This window comes from Micropterus salmoides, unplaced genomic scaffold, assembly GCF_014851395.1.
Source record: "Micropterus salmoides isolate LMB-PRFRI ecotype aquatic unplaced genomic scaffold, ASM1485139v1 Ms_hic_scaffold_10, whole genome shotgun sequence".
Taxonomy (NCBI): Eukaryota; Metazoa; Chordata; class Actinopteri; order Centrarchiformes; family Centrarchidae; genus Micropterus; species Micropterus salmoides.
The window spans coordinates 26,045,362-26,067,474 of NW_024040041.1; the positions used below are offsets into that span (position 1 = coordinate 26,045,362).

Sequence of the window (22,113 nt, forward strand, 5' to 3'; positions counted from 1 at the left end):
TTGTGGAGCAGAATAATGGGACAAATGTAAAAGTCCTTCAGGTGGAATTAAGCTGCCGGGGGGCCTCCTGGCAAAGAACGTTTTCCATTTCTTCTCATGTGCACGTATTTGTTCAAGATTACTGGAAGAATAATTCCACGGGAATATTTTCTTTGAAGATAAATTGGGGCAAAACGGCTGGCTTGATTGAGATTATTAAAACCGCTAAGATGTGGGTGCATTGTATTTACACTCGGGTGCCAGTTTATAGGTACACCTAGACTAATGCAGTCTAAAACAACAGTAGTGTAGTAAATCCTACCTTCACGAAGGTCAACTTTTGTTCAAACTGTTTTAGATAAGTGTTAATTCAACTGTGTGATCTTTTAAGAAAATGTAGTTTTAACTGTAGTGTACTTAGTAAACTGGCAACTAAGTGTAGGTTATATTTTGTTTTAAATATTTGCTACAACTAAACAATATTATCAAAGTGGACACAAAGTGCACTGTGTGTAAATGTCGTAATAAGTAGAAAGTTATAGGTATTAGTTTTATTGGCATTTCCGATTATGGAGGAAATCACCCCTAAGTTTTTGGTGAACTCTTTACCCGGAGTTTAGCCTGTCAGGTCATATTTATTTTTCCTGGTTGTGTAGGCCTATCGCCCTCAGCAGTGACACTTTTTGGTATTTAAAGTTTTGTATGGGGTTTGAGTGTGCAGCATGCCGTTAAAAAACATTTTCTAGCACGCTACCTTCGCTTCCTGTTGTGTAGCAGGAGTGGGGGAAGGTCGAGCTCATTCTCACGCCGTCGACTTCCGAACGGTTCCGATCTTGGCCGATCTCCTCACACCGACTGTAGCGCTGTTGTTTTGCTGCGTGTCCTTCTCGCGTCTGCACCGTCCATCTCTGACAGCGTTTCCATTATGGTGGACATTTTGATGCTGATGTTTTTCGCCATCGTGGGCCTCGTGTTCCTCTCCTACATCATCTACTTGCTGTGATGATGAGGCGCCCCGCTCAGCCACACAGGCGGCCGGTGCACAGGCGAACACAGGATGCGTGTTTTTCCCCTCCTGCATCCCTGGTTTCCATCATGGACAATGGTAAGGGAGTGTTTCATTGTATACAATAAATTATATTTTGCAAATACTAGCCTATTATTTGAAAATGTTACATTGTGTGGTGGTATTAGAAAACTACAGGAAGGATATTCCTAAGAAAGGCCTGTGTCGCTTTCTATGATGGCTGTAGTTTTGGAATAGGTACGGTCTCTAGCTAATGTCCGTGGGAAATGATCACAGTATTGCACTTGAGTAAGCTAATAAGAAATTGTTTATTCCACAGTGACAAACTGTAGATGTTTGAGACCAGCTGTGATCTTTTTCAGGGAGAAGAGCCTGATGGTTTACCATTTGAACTGTCATCTAGGATGTGAAGAGATGTGAAACAATCCAGGCGTGGAGACGAAAAACAAATGGAGAAGAAGAAGTGGAAGCAAAACTCTCCCACTTGCAACCCACCCCACCACCCTCTCCCCAGGACCCTCCAACAAAATGTCACTCCAAAAAGTTCAACAAATCCATATATGGGTGCAGGACAGTTTTGTTGGGTTGAGTGTAATACAGGTGTAGAATTTGCCTTTTAAGAGCACTGTGAGTGAGTAATTGTTGGCTCTAATGTTTACTTCAGTTTGACATTATTGTTCATATAGCTGTGTGGTCAACCCTTCTGTACTCATGTTTTGTCAAGTTCGTGTTTCATCAAACAGTTGGAGAGCTTCAGTTTTTTCATACTTCTGTTGTCAGAGATGCTTTAGTTGGCTCAGGCTTGACATCAGAGTTAATATTACTTCACTTGTTGCCAAAATGTTCTTCTCCTCACTACAATCAAGAGTCTCCATCAGGTTAAAGGGGAATGTGTCAATTCAATAACTCAGTGTTCTTGTTAATTGCTTTGGCTGCAAATGACATGCATGAAGAGCAATGCTGTTATTTCAGAAATACATCTAACGTGTGTGCTTCAGTTTTACCACCAACCCTCACAGAAATGATCTGTTATATATAAATCATGTTTACTGTTTACTGATGCACTAATGCTTTACTGAGGTTAATGACAGTATTTCACATGATATGTCAAATAAAGATGATTTCAGAAAACCCAGTTGCTTGCTCATCAGTTCACAAGTCACAATATTTTTTTATTTTGTAAATTTTTGTATCAAAGATCCCTGGCTGGGTCGCCGTGCTGCTTGGCACACGTCTCAACTACTTGGTCACCGGCACTCCCCATAAATATTGTTTTTGAAATGAGTAAGTTAAACTATTCTTTTCAGAATCAGAAGGAGCTTTATTGCCAAGTAGTGTTTTACACATACAAGGAATTTGCTGTGGAGATAAGGTGTTACATGTAGACAAACGTACAGTCAACATAAATATATGTGGAAATATATAAATATGGAATTGAAGAACAACGTTGCAGATATATACATGTGCATTATTCTGGGTCTGTGCCGTGCAGAAGTAACGCAACGGAAGAGAATATTGTGTACATATAAATATATAAACTGACAACATAAAAATATACAACAACAAAGATGTGCGACGTGCCAGGTCTGTGCCTGACACGAGATTAAACAGTATTTACATGTGCAGAGACATTTGTATCGTTTGCATGGGAGGAAACGATACAAATGTCCTACTGTTATGATGCCTTTGGATTATTTGACCTCTGAGGCTAAGTACAGTTACAGTTCCCATATGCTAAAGTATATTATGTTATTATTCTATGTTTGTTGAGAGAAAGAAATGTGTTGTATCCAAATTAGAGTTATTGACCTTGAGGGCGTGCAGATGGTCTGCAATGAAATAAGGATTATTTTTATCACACAAAGTTTCCCTCTTCTCTGCCACCAAATAGGATGTAGTTGCTTCTAAAATCATAGCAACAGAAATATACCTACATGGGACATAACCTCACCAAACCCTGCCTGATACATGGTTGTGAAGGAGTTGTGAATTGGAGGTTTGGGTGATAAATGTGTAAAAACATCCATTCTCAAGTGTTCTGTCTGGCGACACCTTTTTGTGAACTTCATCTATTCCAGGATACAATTTCATGTAATGATTTTAATGTTTTTGGGACCTGTTCTGAGCATAAATCTGACTCAAAAGAAAGTGTCATATATTAAAGATTGAATCGCTCTGCCCATTATTACCTGCCCAATAAAGCATACTGTGAGCAAACATCATCTGTATTATGATATTCAACTTGTGGTCCTGCAGATGGTGCCATTTACCTACAGTAGGCTGTCGAGGCTCAGTAATGTCCATGAACTGAATAAACCCTCTCTTTGGAGATGTGTGTAACCACAGGTGATGTAAGGCAGGATGGCAGCAGTGTGATTTCAATTTAACAATCACAGTTGATGAAGAACAGCAGGTTTATCATGTTCGCACCGTTTCCAACACACAACCTCACAAAAGGGGAGCCATTTGTTAATGAGACAATATTCTGAATGTTTAAGTGTTGTTGTTTCTTCTTGTTTTATGCAGTATATTGGAATACATATTATATATAAAATAACCCTTTCATTAAGCTATTATTATATTGTTAATTAATAATTGTAAAATCTCTTCTCTTCTTTTGAATTGATGCTCATAGTTACCTGGTATTGTGTCTTCCTGAACTCAGTTTTATTGTGGCTTGAAAACAAGAATAATTTGTCATTTGTTATTTTGTCAACAGCCTCTCTTCTCTATCCTGCTCTCCAGTGTTTGTGTCTCTCCCCAAGGTGACAGATTATCTTCTCTCCTGCTGGGTAGGATTCACATATTCTGAGAATTTTCTACAATCCTGTAAGGGAATCTTTTCAAAAATGCTTTTCTTAATAACTTTCTGATAACCCACTACTTTCCCTCCTTAACGAAATTGTTTTAAGATTGATACCACTCTGACGTCTGTATTGTAAATATGACGACTTGAAACAGAGGAAAACAGCTAGTCCTGCACTGAAATAAACCACGTCTGTTTTACCCTTTAGTTTTTTTGTGATTTAAACAAGCAAGCTACAGCATGTTAATTAGTTCTAGCATGCAAATGTTTTTTATAGGTTACTTTTGGGCAAAGCCAGGCTAGCTGTTTCCCACTGTTTCCATTCTTTGTGCTAAGCTAAGCTAACCAACTGGTGCTGGATTTCTCAGATATGAGAGTGGTATTGACCTTCTAATGTAACTGTTGGCAAGAAAGCATGTATGAATTTTTCCCAAAATGTCAAATTATTCCTTTAATGTCATTGTGTATGTGCCCTACAGTGTCACCGTCCTCCAACACACAACTGAAGTTTCTCCCACATGTGTGCAGACTCTCAGAAATAATCGGAATTCCTCTGCTGATAGTATAATCTACCACTCTCACCATTACAATACACCCGCTGTTCTCTCTGAGAGCACTCTTACACACGCACACACATACAGTCATCTCACTTCAAACAGCATTTTTGGCTTGACCAGATCAAATGACAATGCAGCAGTTTACAGTAGAGGGCGTTCATTTGGGTAAGAAAAGAGAAGGATGCATTGAAGCTGGACTATAGAAAGTAGGGCAGGGTTTGTTTGGTTGTTTGCTGCGCTGCATGTTGCATGACCTTGTTGTACTGCTGTTGTAACTTAGACCTGCATTCCTGACACTCTCTGGCCTGTCCCACTGCTCCTTGCTACCATATCTGATCATGTCACAGCTATGTTACGTGTCCATTGAATTAAAATAAGCCAGAACAGGTGCTCTTTTGTTTTTCAGCTGCAGGGGCCTTGGGTTTCCCGCAGAGCAGTATTTTTGGGTAGACACGGTAATAGATGCCATTTTAAAGTGTTTATGATTACTTTAAAAGGAAAAATCCACCCACAGAGACCTCTGGCACTGCCACAGCTGCTGGCAGTGTGCCTTGCATTTCGCTGTCTTCTTGTATTTTTCCCTTTCTCCTTGAGATAGCATGATATCTATTTACACAATGTGACGTCCCTGCCAGATGTCTCCAGTGCTGATTTTGATGGCTTAAAAATGTCAGACATCTAAAACCTAAACAATAAAAGATAAAGGCATCTGTATATCCTGGGAAATATAAGTAAGCAGTCACTAAAACAGACCTAGACAACACAGGATGAGTAAAAAAGGACTCGCCAGAAGTGTACAATACAACTCTTCGTCACATAATAACTCTTGGAATGCGCTGAACATCATAAATGGATGATATATAAAAATGTAAGAGCATCCCAGGGTGGATTTGTCCTTTAAATTGATGCTGCACAATGCAACTCTTAACACATGCTGCTAGTTTATAATAACATCTCCCCTCTGTGGCACCTGTAACCTCTTGCAACATTCTCTGGAATTCCAGTGGGTTGGGGGGGGGGGGATAGAGCAGCAATGAATTGAGTGTTATAATACAATAAGTGGAGAGGGAGGGGGCGGAGGGGATAGAGACAGAGCAAATAAAGAAAAAGGAGGCAATGAACAAAAAGAGAAAGAGAGAAGGAGGAAGGGGGGGTTGCCTATGTGCTTAGCCATGGCCTTCGGTGGTAGAGTTCCTGTTGTTGTGGGGTGGGAGTTTCCCTCTGTGCCGGCCGAGAGGGAAACGACAGAGGATGTCTTTTTCCTGGCTGACCAAGAATGCCCGGACCTCGAGGTCTTTCCTCCCCTTACGTTAAGTTTATGCCAGAGTTTCTATAGTAATGCTACGAACTGCTGTCCTTCTCTTTTGCTCTGGATCTCAGCCAGTGTAACGCCAATGCATAAACATTTAAGCAGAGAGGCGAGTAAAGAGGAAAACATTTCTCACAGGGGTACAGGGATGTCATCTCTTAACCACCCCGCCCACCCTCTCCACAGATTGGACTACACGTCCCAACATGCTCCCCCCAACAATAGTAGGTGTGGGCCATAAATCCTGTCAGCCAATGGCTTTGTGTCTGTGGATCTGTGGTTGGTGTGTTGCACAGCAGCTGTTGTCAATGGCAACAGAGGTTTTCAGGGAAGCATGAGCTGGACAGCTGGTAGAGGGTCCCTCAGTCATCTGCCGGGAGTCACATGATCCCCCCGGCAGCCAATCTCAGCTCTCCTCCCTCCTCTTTCCCTCACTCCTTCTTTCTCATTTGCTCGTTCCGCCTCTCTTCGGCTGCAGCAGGAGGGGGAGGGGAGATGGAAAGAGAGGAGGGAAGTGGAGACAGAGAGGGAGGGAGGGAGAGGAGGCGAGGCAAGGGGCCAGCTTACACAGAGAACGAGTGGAAGAGCTTCAGAGCGAAAACCTAGAGCGGGAGTCTCTTCCCTCTGCGTGGTTATCAGCGAGAGGGGTGAAGATCCCACGCACACACCCTGTTTGCCTTCTAGCCTCCATCCAGAGCAGCAGCCGAAGAAGAGAAGACAGAGAAAAGGACAGGAGAGGAGTGTTTGGTTGGATGTCTCAGACTGTCACACTCGGAGACGCAAGGAGAGACGGAACCATGCCTCTGTGGAGAGGCGCAGCAGCAGCAGCAGCAGTCGGCTGCCAGGCTGCCTCGCCTGTGTGAGCAGAGCAGGGTTGGATTGCTGTTGGGAATACTAAACAAGGACAAGAGAAGAAACAAGGAAGACAGCCGGCGATCCCGTGCCATGACTGGGAACAGGAGGAGGGAGGAGGCTTGCTGAAATCATGGACCAGGTGAGAATGGAAAGGAGGAGGGGAGGTACTGAAGGGGAAGCGAAGGGGACCACCACCTTTAGTGTGCTTCACATTCACACCTTGCTGACACAAAACACACGCAACAAAGGCAGCATCTCCTGGTGCATTCATAACATCCATCATCCCCCTTTCCATTCCCTCAAGGCGAAAACAAACAGCACAGCATGCTGCTTATCCTGCAGATGTGTTTTCTGCTCTCCCCCGGGCTAGGTTACAGGGAGGAGGAAGGGGGGAAGGGGCCGGCAGAGGTGCTGCCATCAAACAGCCACCGGCAAGTGCCAGGCCTCTGGAGGGATGACACAGCTCAGAACTTCACTGGCTTATCAGTGATACCGGGAATCAGATCAACACGCGGGAGAGGAAAAGAAGAAAAGCATAAAAAGAGGGGTGTGGCATGATCTGTCTTAACGTGTCATGCAGAAATTGGCACCCTTGCCCAGAGTCAGGATGGTGGCGGGAGACGGGATGTCATGCAACAGGGCTCAAATCCAATAGCGCGCCTGCGTTCATTCATAGGAGGCTCAGACGAGTGTTCCCGCTGCTTTGTAACATTGTGTACTGGTGTCACAAGCTTTTACAGAGACATCCACTGCTCCTTTTGTTTACTCTGAGAGCTGAAATGTGAGAGCAACTGTTTTCACCTGAAGGTAGCTTGATGAATTTTGCCTCCTTCACTTTAAACACAGTTTAGGGGCATTAAAAGCAAAGTTTGCCAGAGCTCTGTGTGGAGGCCGATAGCTGCTGCTGTTAGCAGGCATTGTATCCAGGCTGGAGTCACCCAGCTGCTTGTAGTTGAGCGGGTGATGAATGGTTTAGAGGAGGAAAGAGCTCAGACACCCTCCTCATATCTCCCCTCCATTACCCTCATTGCACTGCAAGTGTGTCCTAGTCATTGATTACCTCATCCCCCCTTCCCTCCCTCCCTCCTTCTCCTCTGTTGTTTTGCGTCCTCTCCTCTCCCAAGGTGGAAGTGTTGTGAGCATCAGGTTTGTGATTAAGGAGGAGGAGGAGAAGATTATTTTTTTTTGGGGGGGGGGGGTATGGGGGAGACACCCAAGCCCAACCCTTCCTTTGGGTAAATTATGCATGTGGTCCATGAGGGCAACATCTCTAGTCTGCTCACTCAGGTTGGGGTGACGTTAGCCCCCCAGTATATCAGAGATGATGTCATCACTGCTGATGGTCAGACTATGGGTGTGTGTGTGTTTGGGTGTATATGGGTGAATGCATGTGTAGCAGGCAAGGGCACACGCCACGTTTCCACTTGTTTGTGTGTTTTGTGTATCTCTTAACCTTATTTTGTCAAAATAGGAAACCTCAGACAACAACACAGAGCACACAGTGTGTTGGAGAACAAGTAAACACCACGTGTATGGGTCATGGCTCAGTGTTATACTCTCACACAGACACACATTAAGTGCTCACATTCTGCACCAAATAAAAGGGAGGATGGTGTAGCTTACAGCACAATATAGCTCACAGGAAACAAAAGTATTTATGAGACTGTGCAGTGCTGTGAAATGCTGACACGGCACGGCCTTGGTGCAGAGCTAAGGTTGGGTCAGTGTCATTTTAATAGATGGACCACATTGTGATGTAATGGCTAAATATGATTATGGCACTTCCTGTTCATCACGTGACCGTGTATCATTGTCATTTAGCAACTTGGCTGTGAAGCTTTATCTCTACTTGTGTTTCCTGCTTTAGGCCTAAAGTGGCATCATTAGCCTGTTGTTTCAAGATGATTCTGGATATACAGTGAGCATAATAAGGATCTACTGTCTTTTGGCAGCGTAAACGTCCTGTGCAAATGTAAACAGTTGCATGTAGTGTTTACTATATGGTGGAAAGTTTGCAGGACCTCACCATGCAGTATCTGTGTCTTTCTGTGCCCTAATTTTTCAAGGACAGACAAGCACATGTTCCAACACACATGCACAGTGATAAGGAAGGCAGTAGCCCGGTGAGGAACAGGAAAAGGCTGGTTACATAAAGTGTCTGTGAGAGTGAACAAGGGCAGCAGTGGGACACCTCTTTCTCTCAGAGTCTGTCTGCGCAGCATTCTTCTGCATCCGAGTAATCGCTCCATGCGCTGCACATGATGTAACTCATCCTCAGTGGAGGGATCTGGTTTTAAAAGTTTATAAACCACACATACTGACACTGCTTTTTTAAAAGTGAAAAAAATCTGCCTGAGGACTATTAAACTGCCAGACTCAGTTTGGCTCATTAGTGCTTTCCAATCAATAGTCATTAAGGCAGACCTGTGGTGACTGCTGCCCTGTGAACTCGATCCTGACCACATCCATCAGACGGAAACAAGTGGTTCTCTTTGCGAGCCAAGGAGAAAAGTTACTGCTAGACCATAAAAGACTGAGCTAGAAGAGAGCAACATTCAGGGATAATTTCTATTATAATCTATTATTAAACTTTTATTGTATTGTCCTCAATTAACTTTATAACTCATCTGTTGACTACTGTATGTAGTCAAGCAGTGGAGGGAGCCCCTGATACTAGATCAGCCTCAGTGATGTTGTCCGCTGCTTAGTTTATGTTGCTGTCTGAACAAGACTCCCTGGAGGCACAGTTTGGGTGGCAAGGCGACGTATGTCTAGCTGTAATATATGTGTGTATACAAGTGTGTGTGTGTGTGTGTGTGTGTGTGTGTGTGTGTGTGTGTGTGTGTGTGTGTGTGTGTGTGTGTGAGTCCCTGTGGCTCTCAGCCAAAGTTATCTGGCAAATTGTTTTGTCTGTTTCCCACAGATGTGACTGAAATGGAATGCAGTCAAAATTATCTCAGAGCAAAACAGCCGTGGAGGGAGATATTTTATGAGAGTGAAAGTGTGTGTGTGTGTGTGTGAGAGAGAGAGAGAGAAGAAAGGGTCTTATTAAGTTACAAACGAGTTAGTGAAAGGGAATGTGAAAGACAGCAAGTGTGAGAGAGGGAAGGATAAAGGAAAAGAATGAATGTGTGTGTGTGTGTGTGTGTGTGTGTGTGTGTGTGTGTGCGCCTTGTGGTGGAACAGGTGGTCAAATCTGACGCCCCACCCATGGCACCCCGAAGCCCCCTGCTTACGCCTCTCCAATCTTTGGACTCTTAGGAATTTCTTGTTCTATTGTCCCGAACGGTAGAGAGTGAGAGACTTTAAAAGAAAGCATTTTGTATGCTAATTTGCATCTAAATTGAAATTAAACACAAATATTTAAGCATATTTTGATCTTCTACCCCATGCAGAGAGTTGCTGCAGCTTCTCTGACCTGTTTGTCTCTTTTGCATTAGAGGGAAGAGGGGCGTTACAATGGAAATTAACCATGCTAGAGGGGGAAAATAGAGTTTTTAAGATGGCTGTGTATGGGGTGAGCAAAACATGCAGAAGACTCTGGGGACAACTGAGGGACATGAAGCTGTGGGAGTTCTTGATTGACGCTGGCCACCATTACAATGTCTCTGTGGCAGATGAAGCAAGCAGCCTGTATAGATGTGTGGTAATTTGAATGCATGCATGCATGCAGAATAATTACCATCTTGGCAATCTTTGTATAAAACTTAATTTTGTACATTTATATTGTTATAGATTTTATCTACCATGCTAGTGGCTCTGTGAGGCTGTACTGAGCTATATGCTAAAGTCACATGCTCACAATGTTAATATGCTGATTTTTAGCAGGAATAATGATTACCATTTTCAGCATCTTAGTTTTGCGTGTTAGCATGCTAATATTTGCTAATTAGCACTAAACACAAAGTACAGCTGGGAATGTCATTAGTTTTGAAAGTATTTAGTCATAAATCGTACAAATTGAAATTCTGACCTGATGATGCCGCTAAATAAAAACAATACATCCTGAGGGGAACAACAAATTTCATGGGCAATAGTTGCTGAGATGTTCATTCAACCGACTGAATGACCATTTGACACTGGCTTTCCTAGAGCCAGACTAAAATAAATTGTCATTTACTCCTCCATTTTCTTGTACTTCATTATATGAGGATGAGAGAGAAGTTTCAGCTTGAGCAAAGTAACATACAGATTTGGGCTATTTTTGCTTTTTTAAACATATATCAAAACCTATTTAATAAGTAACTGTCAACGCATTATGATTTTTTTCCCAAAGTATGGGGATGTGCATTATGTGAAGTGTACAATTAAGGTATGTGTGTCTTTGCGTGTGAAGGATGTTAGCACATGATTCCTGTTATTAATTCAGGCTCTGTTGGTTTTTCAGGCAGGGGATAACCAATTGGTAGATGTCTGTAAGCAGACAATGGGCAGATCATCCAGTGAAAGAAACTAGGACACCCATCTCCTGGAAGTAAACAGCTCCTGTTCAGCTCTGGACGACTACTTTAGACCTCAACCTCAATGCACTTTAGTGGCGAGCAATGAATAAATGCAGATGGCAGGGGCAGTTGGGGGGTGTTCTCCCAAAGGGGTCAAAGGGCAGCCCATGTGGTTAAAGCCCTTCCTGTCCAGCCCATGTCAGGGATCTGCGGGCTGATGACACAGGATGAGAGCAGCTGAGCAGAGGATAATGGAACAAAACAGAGGGATGAGGTTTATCAGTAGCATGAGGAGTCCATCCAATTAAAAGGCAGTTTTCTACTGAATCAGTCCAATTTAACCTAATGGCCCTGTTTTCCATGCACAGCACTCAGTTTGGCATGTTTCTGACCCATGACCTGGTCAGTCTGTCTATCTGTTGGTGTTAGTTTTCCGGCCTCCCGCTTCTTCTTCTTTTACGTCCTTGAGTCTCGACTTCAGTATTCAGGTTTAGTGTGAGGATGTCAGTCTAGAATGAACAGCTGTGCAACCGATGCCTGCTGTTTAATTACTTTGATCATTAAACAGGCCACAGAGCTGCCCTACTGTTAGTAGGCACCACAGCTGCATACCAATAATAAACTGTACGCTTAACAAGCCACTGACCTCTTGCCCTATTTTACAAACTACTGGAGATAAAACAATTCAACGAGACAATGTCGTCTATCTAAACAACACGCGAGTTGTGATTTCAATTATCCTGTTTGGCGTATCATCACTCCTCTCTTATTCAATCACCACACTCTTGCATCAGATTACATGTTAAGGCACTCCTGTTGTATTTTGAGGCTCACACATCTAGAACAGACTGTTCCTTTACACGTTGCTCAGTCCACCACATTTTTTAGAGTCATATTTTGGGATCATATAGCATCAATATCATTTCCATAAATCCAGTTAAATCCCACTGATGGGGCTAAAATAAAAAAAACTCACCACAGAGCTGTATCTGAGGTCAAGTTCTCCATCCCTGTACCGCCTGGTCTTGCAAACAATGTAATGAGCCCCCTTGTGGCCTGCAACTATGCAACTGTGGCTCAATTTTTAATCTTTTCAGAGGGATTGAGGATTATCTATTTAGGGAAATCTCTGCAAAAGAACAGATGGTGGTCTTTTTACAGAATTCAACCTAAAGAATAAGAGGGTGTTTGTTTGCGCTGCTGTTGATGACAGTGCACATTTATGTTACTTCCACATGGGAGATATATAATCCTCTCTGGCTTGGTGGCCTCTTATCAGCATTTTGCAAGTTGACATTCCTTTTAAATTCAGTATATCTTTGTGTGTGTGTGTGTGTACCCAGTATATATTAAAAGGTTGACAGGTGAGCATTGCCAGTCTTTTGTTCCTTCTGTTCTTATGTATATGATTTAGTGTCAAACATTAAGTCTTAACACCAGAATTACACTTCTAGTGAAGAAACTGCCACTAGATGAATGTTTTTACAGCAGTGGTTGGCTGGGTGATAAGTGACAAGGACTTTTCTGAAGGTTAAAAATCTGTCAAAGCATTCCTCTTGTGTGGCCTCCTGTCCTCCAAAAGAAGAACACCCTGCCTTAAGGCCATGTCTAGACAAACTTATCTCTGAGTTTTAAGGCCAGGAAAACGCTTGGATTAGGATATGATCCCCTCACACATACAGGATTATTCAGTTTACTGTGTATACTGTAAGAGGTGTGGCTTAAAGCTTTTGTTGTACCACAAAGGCTCAGGTCTGCCGTTGTCCATATTTAAATCACCAGAGAGGAGGCCTGCATGAATATTCAAATTAAGTTGTAATCACAGTCTGTGCTCTGTTATGAAAATGAATCAGCTGTGACTGCTTTTTGTGTTTTTTTTTCAGCTGTGATTAGTTTAATTAAGTTTAGCCTGCAGTTTAGGTTTTTATTAAACCTTCATTCAAACAGGTAAACGTCTTAGAATTTTTGAGAGACTTGACCAAGAAGGCAGCCTGAATCACATCAATCAGGCAAATTAGACTTACAAATTCTAACATGTAAAACACAGTCTATATGTGTAAAAACAATGGTTTGCACAGGCAGTGCAGATTAATTTAGTGGACCAGTCTCAAAAAGTTTGTTGAAGCTTCAAGTAACTGCCAGTATGAAGTCGTGAAACGTTATTTATAGGGAAGTAGCCACCTTGAAACGTCCACAATAGTGAATTTTTAGGATGTGTGATCAAATCAAGTTGGGTTTTTCCTAAAGTAAATCATTCAATTGTCCATTTTCCATTGTTTATTCAGACTGGTATTCAGGGAACATGCCACCTATTCTAATAATATGTCATTGTCAATATGATAACTTTATGTGAGTTATTTTTGAACGTTCCTGACTCATCAGTGACCAGCAGCAAACTGTTTTGCTGATATCAGATAAACTGGTTCCCGAATGTGACTTGAAGACATCTTTCATCCGTAGAGTTCATTTCCATTGTGCCCCCTGTGCCACAGGAAGTGATGCTAAGGCAGGAAGCGGAGTTGTGAAAGGTAAAAAGGCTGTAGACAGTTGAGGTGATGGGCAGCAGGAAGGAAACTCACAGCACTGCTACTGAAACTATGAGTCTGTGTTTATTTTCCCTCTCTGTCTCTCAGAAGAGGTTTAGGGGAAAAGAAAAGGTGGAGGCGGGCACTACAGGGATGTCCTCTGAAGAATGTGTGCCAAGCATTTATAGTAACAGCAAACGTTTATAGAAACAGTGTAATACCCTGGATGTGACTCACGTGCTGTGTTTGTCTGGACCTTTGAGGAATAGATTGATCAAGACAGATTGGAGACTTTGGGGAGTTGAATCAGTGGTCATTAGTGCACACTGTGACACCTGAACATCCACTACTACAGACTCGGGGCATTTCCTCCTCTTTGTGCCTTTATCTCAAACACTCCCACATGGCCACTCTAATCAGCTCTGGCCATGTTAAAGCCTGCATCTGGGCCAGAAAGAAAACTGCACAAAGTGGAGGCCCAGCAGTTCATGTTTGGGGAAGAGATAGTGTATCAGCTTGCACGGAAAGATAGGACTTTAACTGCATTCGAACAGTTTTGACAATAAGCTTACATACATAAAACCCAAAAAACTTTAACAATGAGTAGATGTTGATACAAATGCCTGAATGAGTGGTGAAAAGTTTTTAAATCATGTTCATTAAACTTCAGCATGGTGCAAACCGGCATGTCCAGCCAAGAGCACAGGCTGGTGGTAGTTCTTGGCTTGCGTGTGTTTGCGCGTGAGTCTGCGTTCTTGGCTTCAGTGAGTCATTCTGTCCAGTATCCTACGCGGCCGAACGTCTGGTCCAACAGCCAGAACTTGACTTAAACTTGTCTGCAGCCAGTCTTGTCCACAGGCTCATAGTTATGTTCTGCCTGAGTTACTGTGGCCTGCAGAAGAATGAGCGAGGCAGCTGCAAGCGAGAAGAGGGATTACAGTGAAATGTAGTGTGGGTTGAGGCGGGGAGAGGAGACGGGTCAGCAGATCTACAGAGATGACAGACAGGACAAAGTGTAGCGGGTTTGGTTTTACTGGATGTCAAAATGATAGAGGTTGCTTCCTGACCAAAAAGCAACAAAAATCAGTTGTTGATTTTTTATTGTCTCTTAATTTCTTGAACAGATCTACTTGACTCTACATCCTCCAGACCTCTACTGTTTTTTGTTAGTTTCAGTGCAGTATGAAAAACTATTAGCAGACCTTTAAATCCTTCTTGAGTTGTGTAATTTTTTGCGGTTCTGTTACAGTATTGCGATGCAGTGCAGACGTTATTTTAATTATGCTGCACTTCACTCAAGGGTGACGTCAAATGAATGCAGACTGTGATGGATTACACAGCTCAAGCAAGTTTGCAGAGTCTACTTATTCATTTTCATATCAAAGGGAAATCAATGGAAACCAATGGCTACCCAGAATGTGGGGAAAAATACATCCAGACTGTACAGCCTGCATTTGAAAATGGCCAACAAAAATGAAATGTGTGCATGATTTGCAGTTAGCCAACACATTGGGATGGTCCTTTGATTTCAAATGGAAAGTTTTAGTGTAGTTTGACGTACATGATGTTTCCACCTTGCCGGAAATAAATGTTTGCTGGAAACACAGCATCATTTAAATTTTGGAAAAGTTATGTGGCTATGCCAATAAGTTCCTAAGACTATTGGTTCAAACAGGACAAGGTAGCAAGTATGTATGATGGGACTGAGCAAAAGCTGTAGTTCAGACTGAATTCTTCTCTAATTTGTGTGAAAAGTTTCAGTATGCCTGTGCAGCACAGCTACAAAGCCTGCCTGTGGTGACCAGTCAGCTGTTTCCTCCTCTCGTGCCAGTTGTCCGGCCAGACAAAGAGGAGGACTGCTATCACGCAGAGAGTGGGAATTTACGGCTCCATGCAGGCCTGGGTCGCCGCTCACCCCTCCCCTCAACCTTCCCGCAACCCCCTTCAAAGGAGTGCCACAGGAGCCTCTGTGTCAACAGGCAGCCAAAGACAACCACAGTGTGAGGCATACAGCAGAATCCCTCGCATATCTGCTTCTCATTCACAAGTACATAAATATTCAAACAGCTCTCTCATTTATCATTGACATGCACATCTCAATCACACACACGGTCATGAATGTGTTCGTACATGCTTAGCAATAAGCAGCTGAACATTACCTCTTAAGCTTGAGCATATGTGAACATAACTTGCTGAAATTCCTATTATCTCATAGTCTGACTTTCACTGGCTCCTGACTCGGACTGACTGCTTACAGAGCTCACCGGAAACAGTTTACGTTATCAGGCCCAGACAGCGATAATCAGCTTTTTATTACATTAAAGACAGAAAGAAGGTTACTTTTTTTAAAATCAAATCAACTGAGAGAGATAAAGAGAGAGAGAGAGCCATGGAGAGTATAGACTTGCACTCGTTTTGGCCCTTTAGCAGTAGCAAAACCATCCAAGCACCTTCATTAAATGCAACTGTATCAAGCAGAGGGATAGTTTGGGCTGCCTGACAGAGACTAGAGTGTTACACACTCTGTAGAGGCTTAAAGTAAATGATGTTGAAAAGATCTGGCAACTACATTCCTCTAGACTGAAAGTATGTGTGTGCAGAGGGGGATGACGGATGCTTACTGAAAGGACAGACTCAATAACTTGAGGGAAGTGGAGTGAAACAGAGGAGATATGAAAGAATGAGGGGGCAGAAGCCTTGGAGGGGGCGTAAAGTTGCAATAAATGGAGTGACCACAATTAATTGTAGCATACCAGTGCACACGCTGTATGAAGTGGCCTTGAATGATATGAAGGATGGCAGGGAATGTCCACCCACCACTCCCTCCACCTCCCTGTCTCCCCTCGCCTCCACTGTCTCAGCAGAATCTCGCTCCACCCAGGCAGGACCACTTGCAGAGCCAGAGGGAGGAGGGAGTTGCGGGGCGCGGTCAAGCGAGTAAATAGGATGATGGTTGTTTATGGGTTTGTCCTACAAGGCGCCAGGCTGTGTGTGAGATTATGTAATGGCCGAGGGGAGGCCTCTCACAGTCTCTGGATGCTCCCTGCTCCCTGTCCCCATCCGGCCCTGGAGGGAAAGAGATCGGGGTGTTTCGCCTCACATCACCATCAAATTGGGGGCTTACTGACTCAATCACAGGGACATACCCAACGCCTGAGGCTGTGTGTCAGTGACTAAGGCTGACCCAGAGACACAGCACAAGGAAAAGAGAGTCCTCAGACATCAAGTGCAATATGTGAGATGAAAGCCACTTCTTTTCGCTAGATGCGGATACAATTACAGCTCTTTTCTGTGTTTTAAAATCATAATTTTTATATACGCGTACCCGCATGCTCAGATATGACACATGACACTTCGAACACACACACATTTGTCCTTGTCTCTCTGCACCTCTCAGCCTCAGCAACCATCAATAATAGAAAGGCCGATTTTACTCGGCTGACAGGGAAATTGATGCGTAGCGTGAGCATGTATCTGCATGCAATCTGGGAAAAGATGTGGACAAACCTCAATACAGGAGGGGTTCACTAACATCGGATCATTCTTCCCACAGACGTGTCCAGGCACAGACTGATTTATCCCCTCGCCTGCTGGAATAGAAAACATATGTACTGCTGGAAGAGACAGAAAAGGCTGCAGAGATAGATCCTGATCCCAAGAAGGTCCAGCTGTGACAGCCCTCATGCTCCTTGACCCCCCAAAAAGCAAGCTCCATGAACCCCACTGTCTGCCTCATCACCCTCCCTTTTCTCAGAGACCATCTGTCCTGCTATCCCACCTTAAGGATACTGCTGCTAAGCCTCTTCGGGCTCTCACTCTGCCACGGTGGATTTCCAAACAGCCGCGTACACACAGGAACTACTTTGGCTGCGCTGTATGAGTAACCTGGAGGGGAAGATTTGGGTCACATATGGTAATTATCTAAATCAAATTGGAGATGAGTAGAGGTCATGACTAGGACTTTCTGAGAGTGTCTTCTGTAAGCCTTTGGCTGGGGTATTGTGTGTCTCAGAGGAGGCCAGAGGCACAGGTTGAAGGCTGTGAAGAGAGAGTGAGCAGACAGAGGAGACGGAGTTGGCTGAGTTGGCAGTTGCAACTCTTGGCGTGGGAAGGCTCCCGTAAGCTGCTTTTTCCCCCCTATGACTCCGATCTGTTTCCCCATAGGCAGGCAGGCTTTTGAAGTGGCTCTCTGATACTTGCACCCCTCAGAGTAATAGTAGCCACATGGGCCCCCAGCTTTGAGCCATCACAGTGGCTTAAGCCAGCACCACGTCTCCACATTTTTATCTTCTTTCCTTTTTTGTTTGTTTCCACTTTCTTCCCTTCTTTTGTCTTATGGACTATAATATTTACACTTATAGTATACATTGTGCCATAGCTACAGTGGAGCACATATACAGTCCCCTCGAGAAGTATTGGAACGGTAAGGCAAATTCCTTTGTTTTTGTTGTTCACTGAAGACATTTGGGTTTAAGATCAAAAGATGAGTATGAGACAAGAGTTCAGAATTTCAGCTCTCATTTCGTGGTATTCACATCTATGTGTTAAACAACTTAGGACATATCACCCTTTGTTTGAACCCACCCATTTTCCAAGTGAGCAAAACTATTGGAACATGTGTTTCTTGTTGCAAAGGTGTTGCCTTTTAGGTTGATTGTCCAAACATTAACTAGTCTAAGTTTTCATCCTTGGTTCAAACCTATAAAGACTGCATTTCCTGTTAAAGAGGATAAACCAACATGAAGACCAGAGAGCTGTCTATGGGAGAAAAGCAAGCCATTGTCAAGCTGAGAAAAGAAGGAAAATTGACCAGAGCCATTGGACAAACATTGAGCATAGCAAGCACAACAATTTGTAATGTCCTGAAGAAGAAAGAAACTACTGGTGTACTGAGCAACAGACGTCCAACAGGTCGGCCAAGGAGAGCAACAGTATTTGAAGACAGAAATATCGTGAGAGCTGTGAAGAAAACCCTCAAAACATCAGTAAGTGACAACAACCTCCACAGTGCAGGGGTGAAGGTATCACAATCCACTGTTGGAAGAAGACTCAGAGAGCAGAAATATAGAGGCCACACCACAAGATGCAAACCACTCATCAGCAGCAAGGGTTGGAAGGCCAGATTGAAATTTGCAAAGAAGTACAGAGATGAGCCGCAAAAGTTCTATAACACGATCTTATGGACTGATGAGACCAAGATTAATCTCTACCAAAGTGATGGAAAGGCCAAAGTGTGGAGAAAGAAAGGAACTGCTAATGATCCGAAGCATAAAAGCTCATCTATGAAGCATGGTGGAGGTGATGTCATGGCTTGGGCCTGCATGGTTGCTTCTGGAACAGGCTCATTAATATTTATTGATGATGTAACTGATGATGGAAGCAGCAGAATGAATTCAGAAGTGGACAGAAACATTATGGAGAAATGCATTGAAACTCATTGGAAGGAAGTTTATCATGCAGCAGGACAATGACCCAAAGCACACTGTCAACAAAACAAAGGACTTCATCAGGGGAAAAAGTGGAAGGTTTTAGACTGGTCAAGTCAATCAGCTGACCTTAACCCAATAGAGCATACATTTCACCTCCTTAAAAGGAGACTGAAGGGAGAAACACCCCGAAACAAACAAGAATTGAAAGAAGCTGCGGTAAAAGCCTGGAATAGCATCACAAATGAAGAATGCAACAGTTTGGTGATGTCGATGGGTCGCAGGCTTCAGGCAGTTATTGCAAGCAAGGGTTATACCACCAAATATTAAATGTTATTTACTTTAAGATTATTTGTTCCACTACTTTTGCTCACCTAAGAATGCTGTGGTCTAATACAGTGATATGTCCTAAGATGTTTAACACATTTAGATGTGAATACCAGGAAATAAAAGCTGAAATTCTGAACTCTTGTCTCATACTCATCTTTTGATCTTAAACCCAAATGTCTTCAGTGAACAACAAAAACAAAGGAATTTGTCTTACCGTTCCAATACTTTATAGGGGACTGCAGAACAATGAAGGATAACTTCTTGGCAGCAGTCGGAAGTTCCTGTTCTATTGATGAGTAAGCTTCCTCTGACTTAACTGCATGTCTACTGATTCACATGAACAGTGTTCATCTGCAGACAAAGTGGCTAAAAATACAAGTCAGCAAACACTTTTCCAGGAATGTATGAATTACAGTCTATTCTCTCTCCGGGCGTGGAAGGAATTCTGACACCTCTTAATAAATTCCAGGTCTTTGTTTAGCCCTTTTCTGTTGTATCCATGTGTTTATCATGAGTCACACTTTTGTTAGTAACTGTGATTTATGGTTAGGCTGTGAGATTTTTTTTGTAAACCTCATACATCCCATTTTATGATGCTGAGAGTACATCAGAGGTTTGACATTTCTGTGTCACTATAAGGTGATCAGATCTGTCAGTTAATCAGCTGGTCAAAGGATAGAAGGATAAGGATAGAAGTAAAATATGCCAGAAATTCCTCAATTGTGAATATTTGCTTTTTCATTGGCAATTTGAAATGTTTTATGAGACTTTATAGACCAAATGATTTATGAGTTAAGTGAGAAAATAATCTGCATATTCATCAATAATGAAAATAATCATTAGTTGCAGTGATCATTTGAGATCATATTACTACAGAATCTTGTGTAATCTTTGCAATATTTGAATGTGATTTAAGTAGAAACAATTTTTAGGTACTTTACTAAAGTATTTGCATTTTACACTACCTTATTCTTCTACTTCACTATGTGAGGAAAATTTTGTTCTTTTCCACTACACCTATTTGACAGTAGGGGTTAAAAAACCTACAATGAGGATATAATATATATATATACACACACACACATTATACATTATATCTTAACCAAAAATATATCTCTATCTCAACCAGATATAACATTAAAATGCTGCTGCTCTGTTAATGCCTCAGTAATTATTATCCGATGTTAGGTTTATATAAATAATGAAACACTCTGCTATTCGGCCTGTCCTTTACTTTTGATACTTTAGTTAAACTTCATTAATTTGTCCTGCATACTTTACTAAATTGTTAACAACTATATATTTATCTCCAGAATGTGCCCTATTTTTTTTTTTTTAGAAAACTCCTTACTTTTACTTGCTGTCTTGTTGGCATCAGTCACCCCTCCCATTCTGCTTTCAAATGCTTTGGCACAGCCAGAGGGAGCCCGCACGCTGTGGGTTTGCAGGGCGGAGCGCACAGATTTACCCAACGCACCCTCCTTTAATTTGACTCTTTTCAGTTCCCACAGTGTCAAGTTAACCACAATACAGTACATATGCAGCGGTATATAGTATTTTAAGTGATCTGTGCACCATAAAATCCTAGAATAAGTCTGCAAAAGACAAAAGAATTAATTTAAAAAATTGATGACTGGCGCGTATTGTATTTTTTGAAGTGTAAACATGATTCAAAACCTACAATAATAATAATAATAATAATAATAATAATAATAATAATAACTTTATTTAAAGTGCTTTACACGGTTCAACCAGGATTAAAACATTTCAGAAATGAGGCAATAAAATCAAATAATTAAAATAATCAAAAATTAATGATATACAACAATAACATAAAAACGATAACAATAACTTTGAGAAAAGAATGAGCCACTAATTGTTTATCTATAGTTTCCAGAAATGTTACAGGGCAGATTTCTCTCTTTACTCACGTTCAGCCATGACAAACATAAACTGTAGCGCTTCTGTAGAAATGCAGTCATATTCCCAGATACTTTACTTTGAAGGCAGAGTCTCCGGATTTCCTGTGTCCCCCTCGTGTGTGTTGACGCTGCTGCAGTCCGCTTCCAGGCAGAGGCCGAGCAAAGAGGGATTTAGTTATGTACAACTGATGCGGTCTGGCGGTAGGAGAAGAACAAGAAGAGGAGGAGGGGGGTAAGCGCGCAGAACGTCCCGAAACAACGGGGACACAGTGGGGTTTTTTTTGGAAGGAAGGAAGGAAGGAAGCTGGATAAGTGTTGAACATATAAGTTTGTGTTTGTGCGGAGCTTTGTTTGTTACTCTCGGAGCTCGCAGTCTGCCTCTGTTGCCGCCTGTGCAGCAACAAATCTGCCTCTCCTGGTCGCAGCCAAACAGTTTCTGCTGTCCAATGAATGGAGTTGCTTTTTGCCTTGTTGGAATACCACCCTACTCTGACAACCACGTAAGTACACCGAGCTGTTAACTTAGCTGCTTACCGATCATTATATTGATACCCGGGCGTCATTGTGTTTGGACAGGCTGAAGTGGAGCGCAGTGGGGCTGGTCAGAGAGCGTGATTTCCTAAGAGGATTAAAACTAGTTTACATAGCCACTGTGTACACACTCGCCGACAAACTGTACAGAAACAAAATGTTTCATCAGTGTTTTTCTGCAGCTTTTGATGTTTTTTGGACAGCAAATAGTGCGCACCCGAGCAGCTGCTTCACAACACTGATCCAGAGTCACATTTAACGCCCGCGTCGCTCCAGTCTTTTGTCCGCCTCTCGCTGCATCAGGAGGCGGACAGGCTGCCAGTAGAGACGGGACGTCCCGAACACGGAAGGTGATTGTAGATCACTTCTTCATCTGTGTTACTTTTTAAAGTTTAATGAGGCAA

At 42.6% G+C, this 22,113-nt stretch overlaps 1 protein-coding gene across 2 annotated transcripts in view; it reads left to right on the forward strand.

Moving 5' to 3' along the window:
* Positions 1 to 6,255: 6,255 nt before the first annotated feature.
* arhgap23a (Rho GTPase activating protein 23a) overlaps positions 6,256 to 22,113 on the forward strand; it is a 72,039-nt gene continuing 56,181 nt past the window's right edge. The window contains exon 1 of one of the 2 annotated variants that reach the window (XM_038705112.1): positions 6,256 to 6,672. In XM_038705112.1, coding sequence (XP_038561040.1) covers positions 6,664 to 6,672 — 9 coding nt within the window. In that variant the 5' untranslated portion in view covers positions 6,256 to 6,663. Of the gene's footprint in view, positions 6,673 to 21,318; positions 21,679 to 22,113 lie in introns of those variants that run through there. The other variant, XM_038705089.1, reaches the window with a different exon arrangement.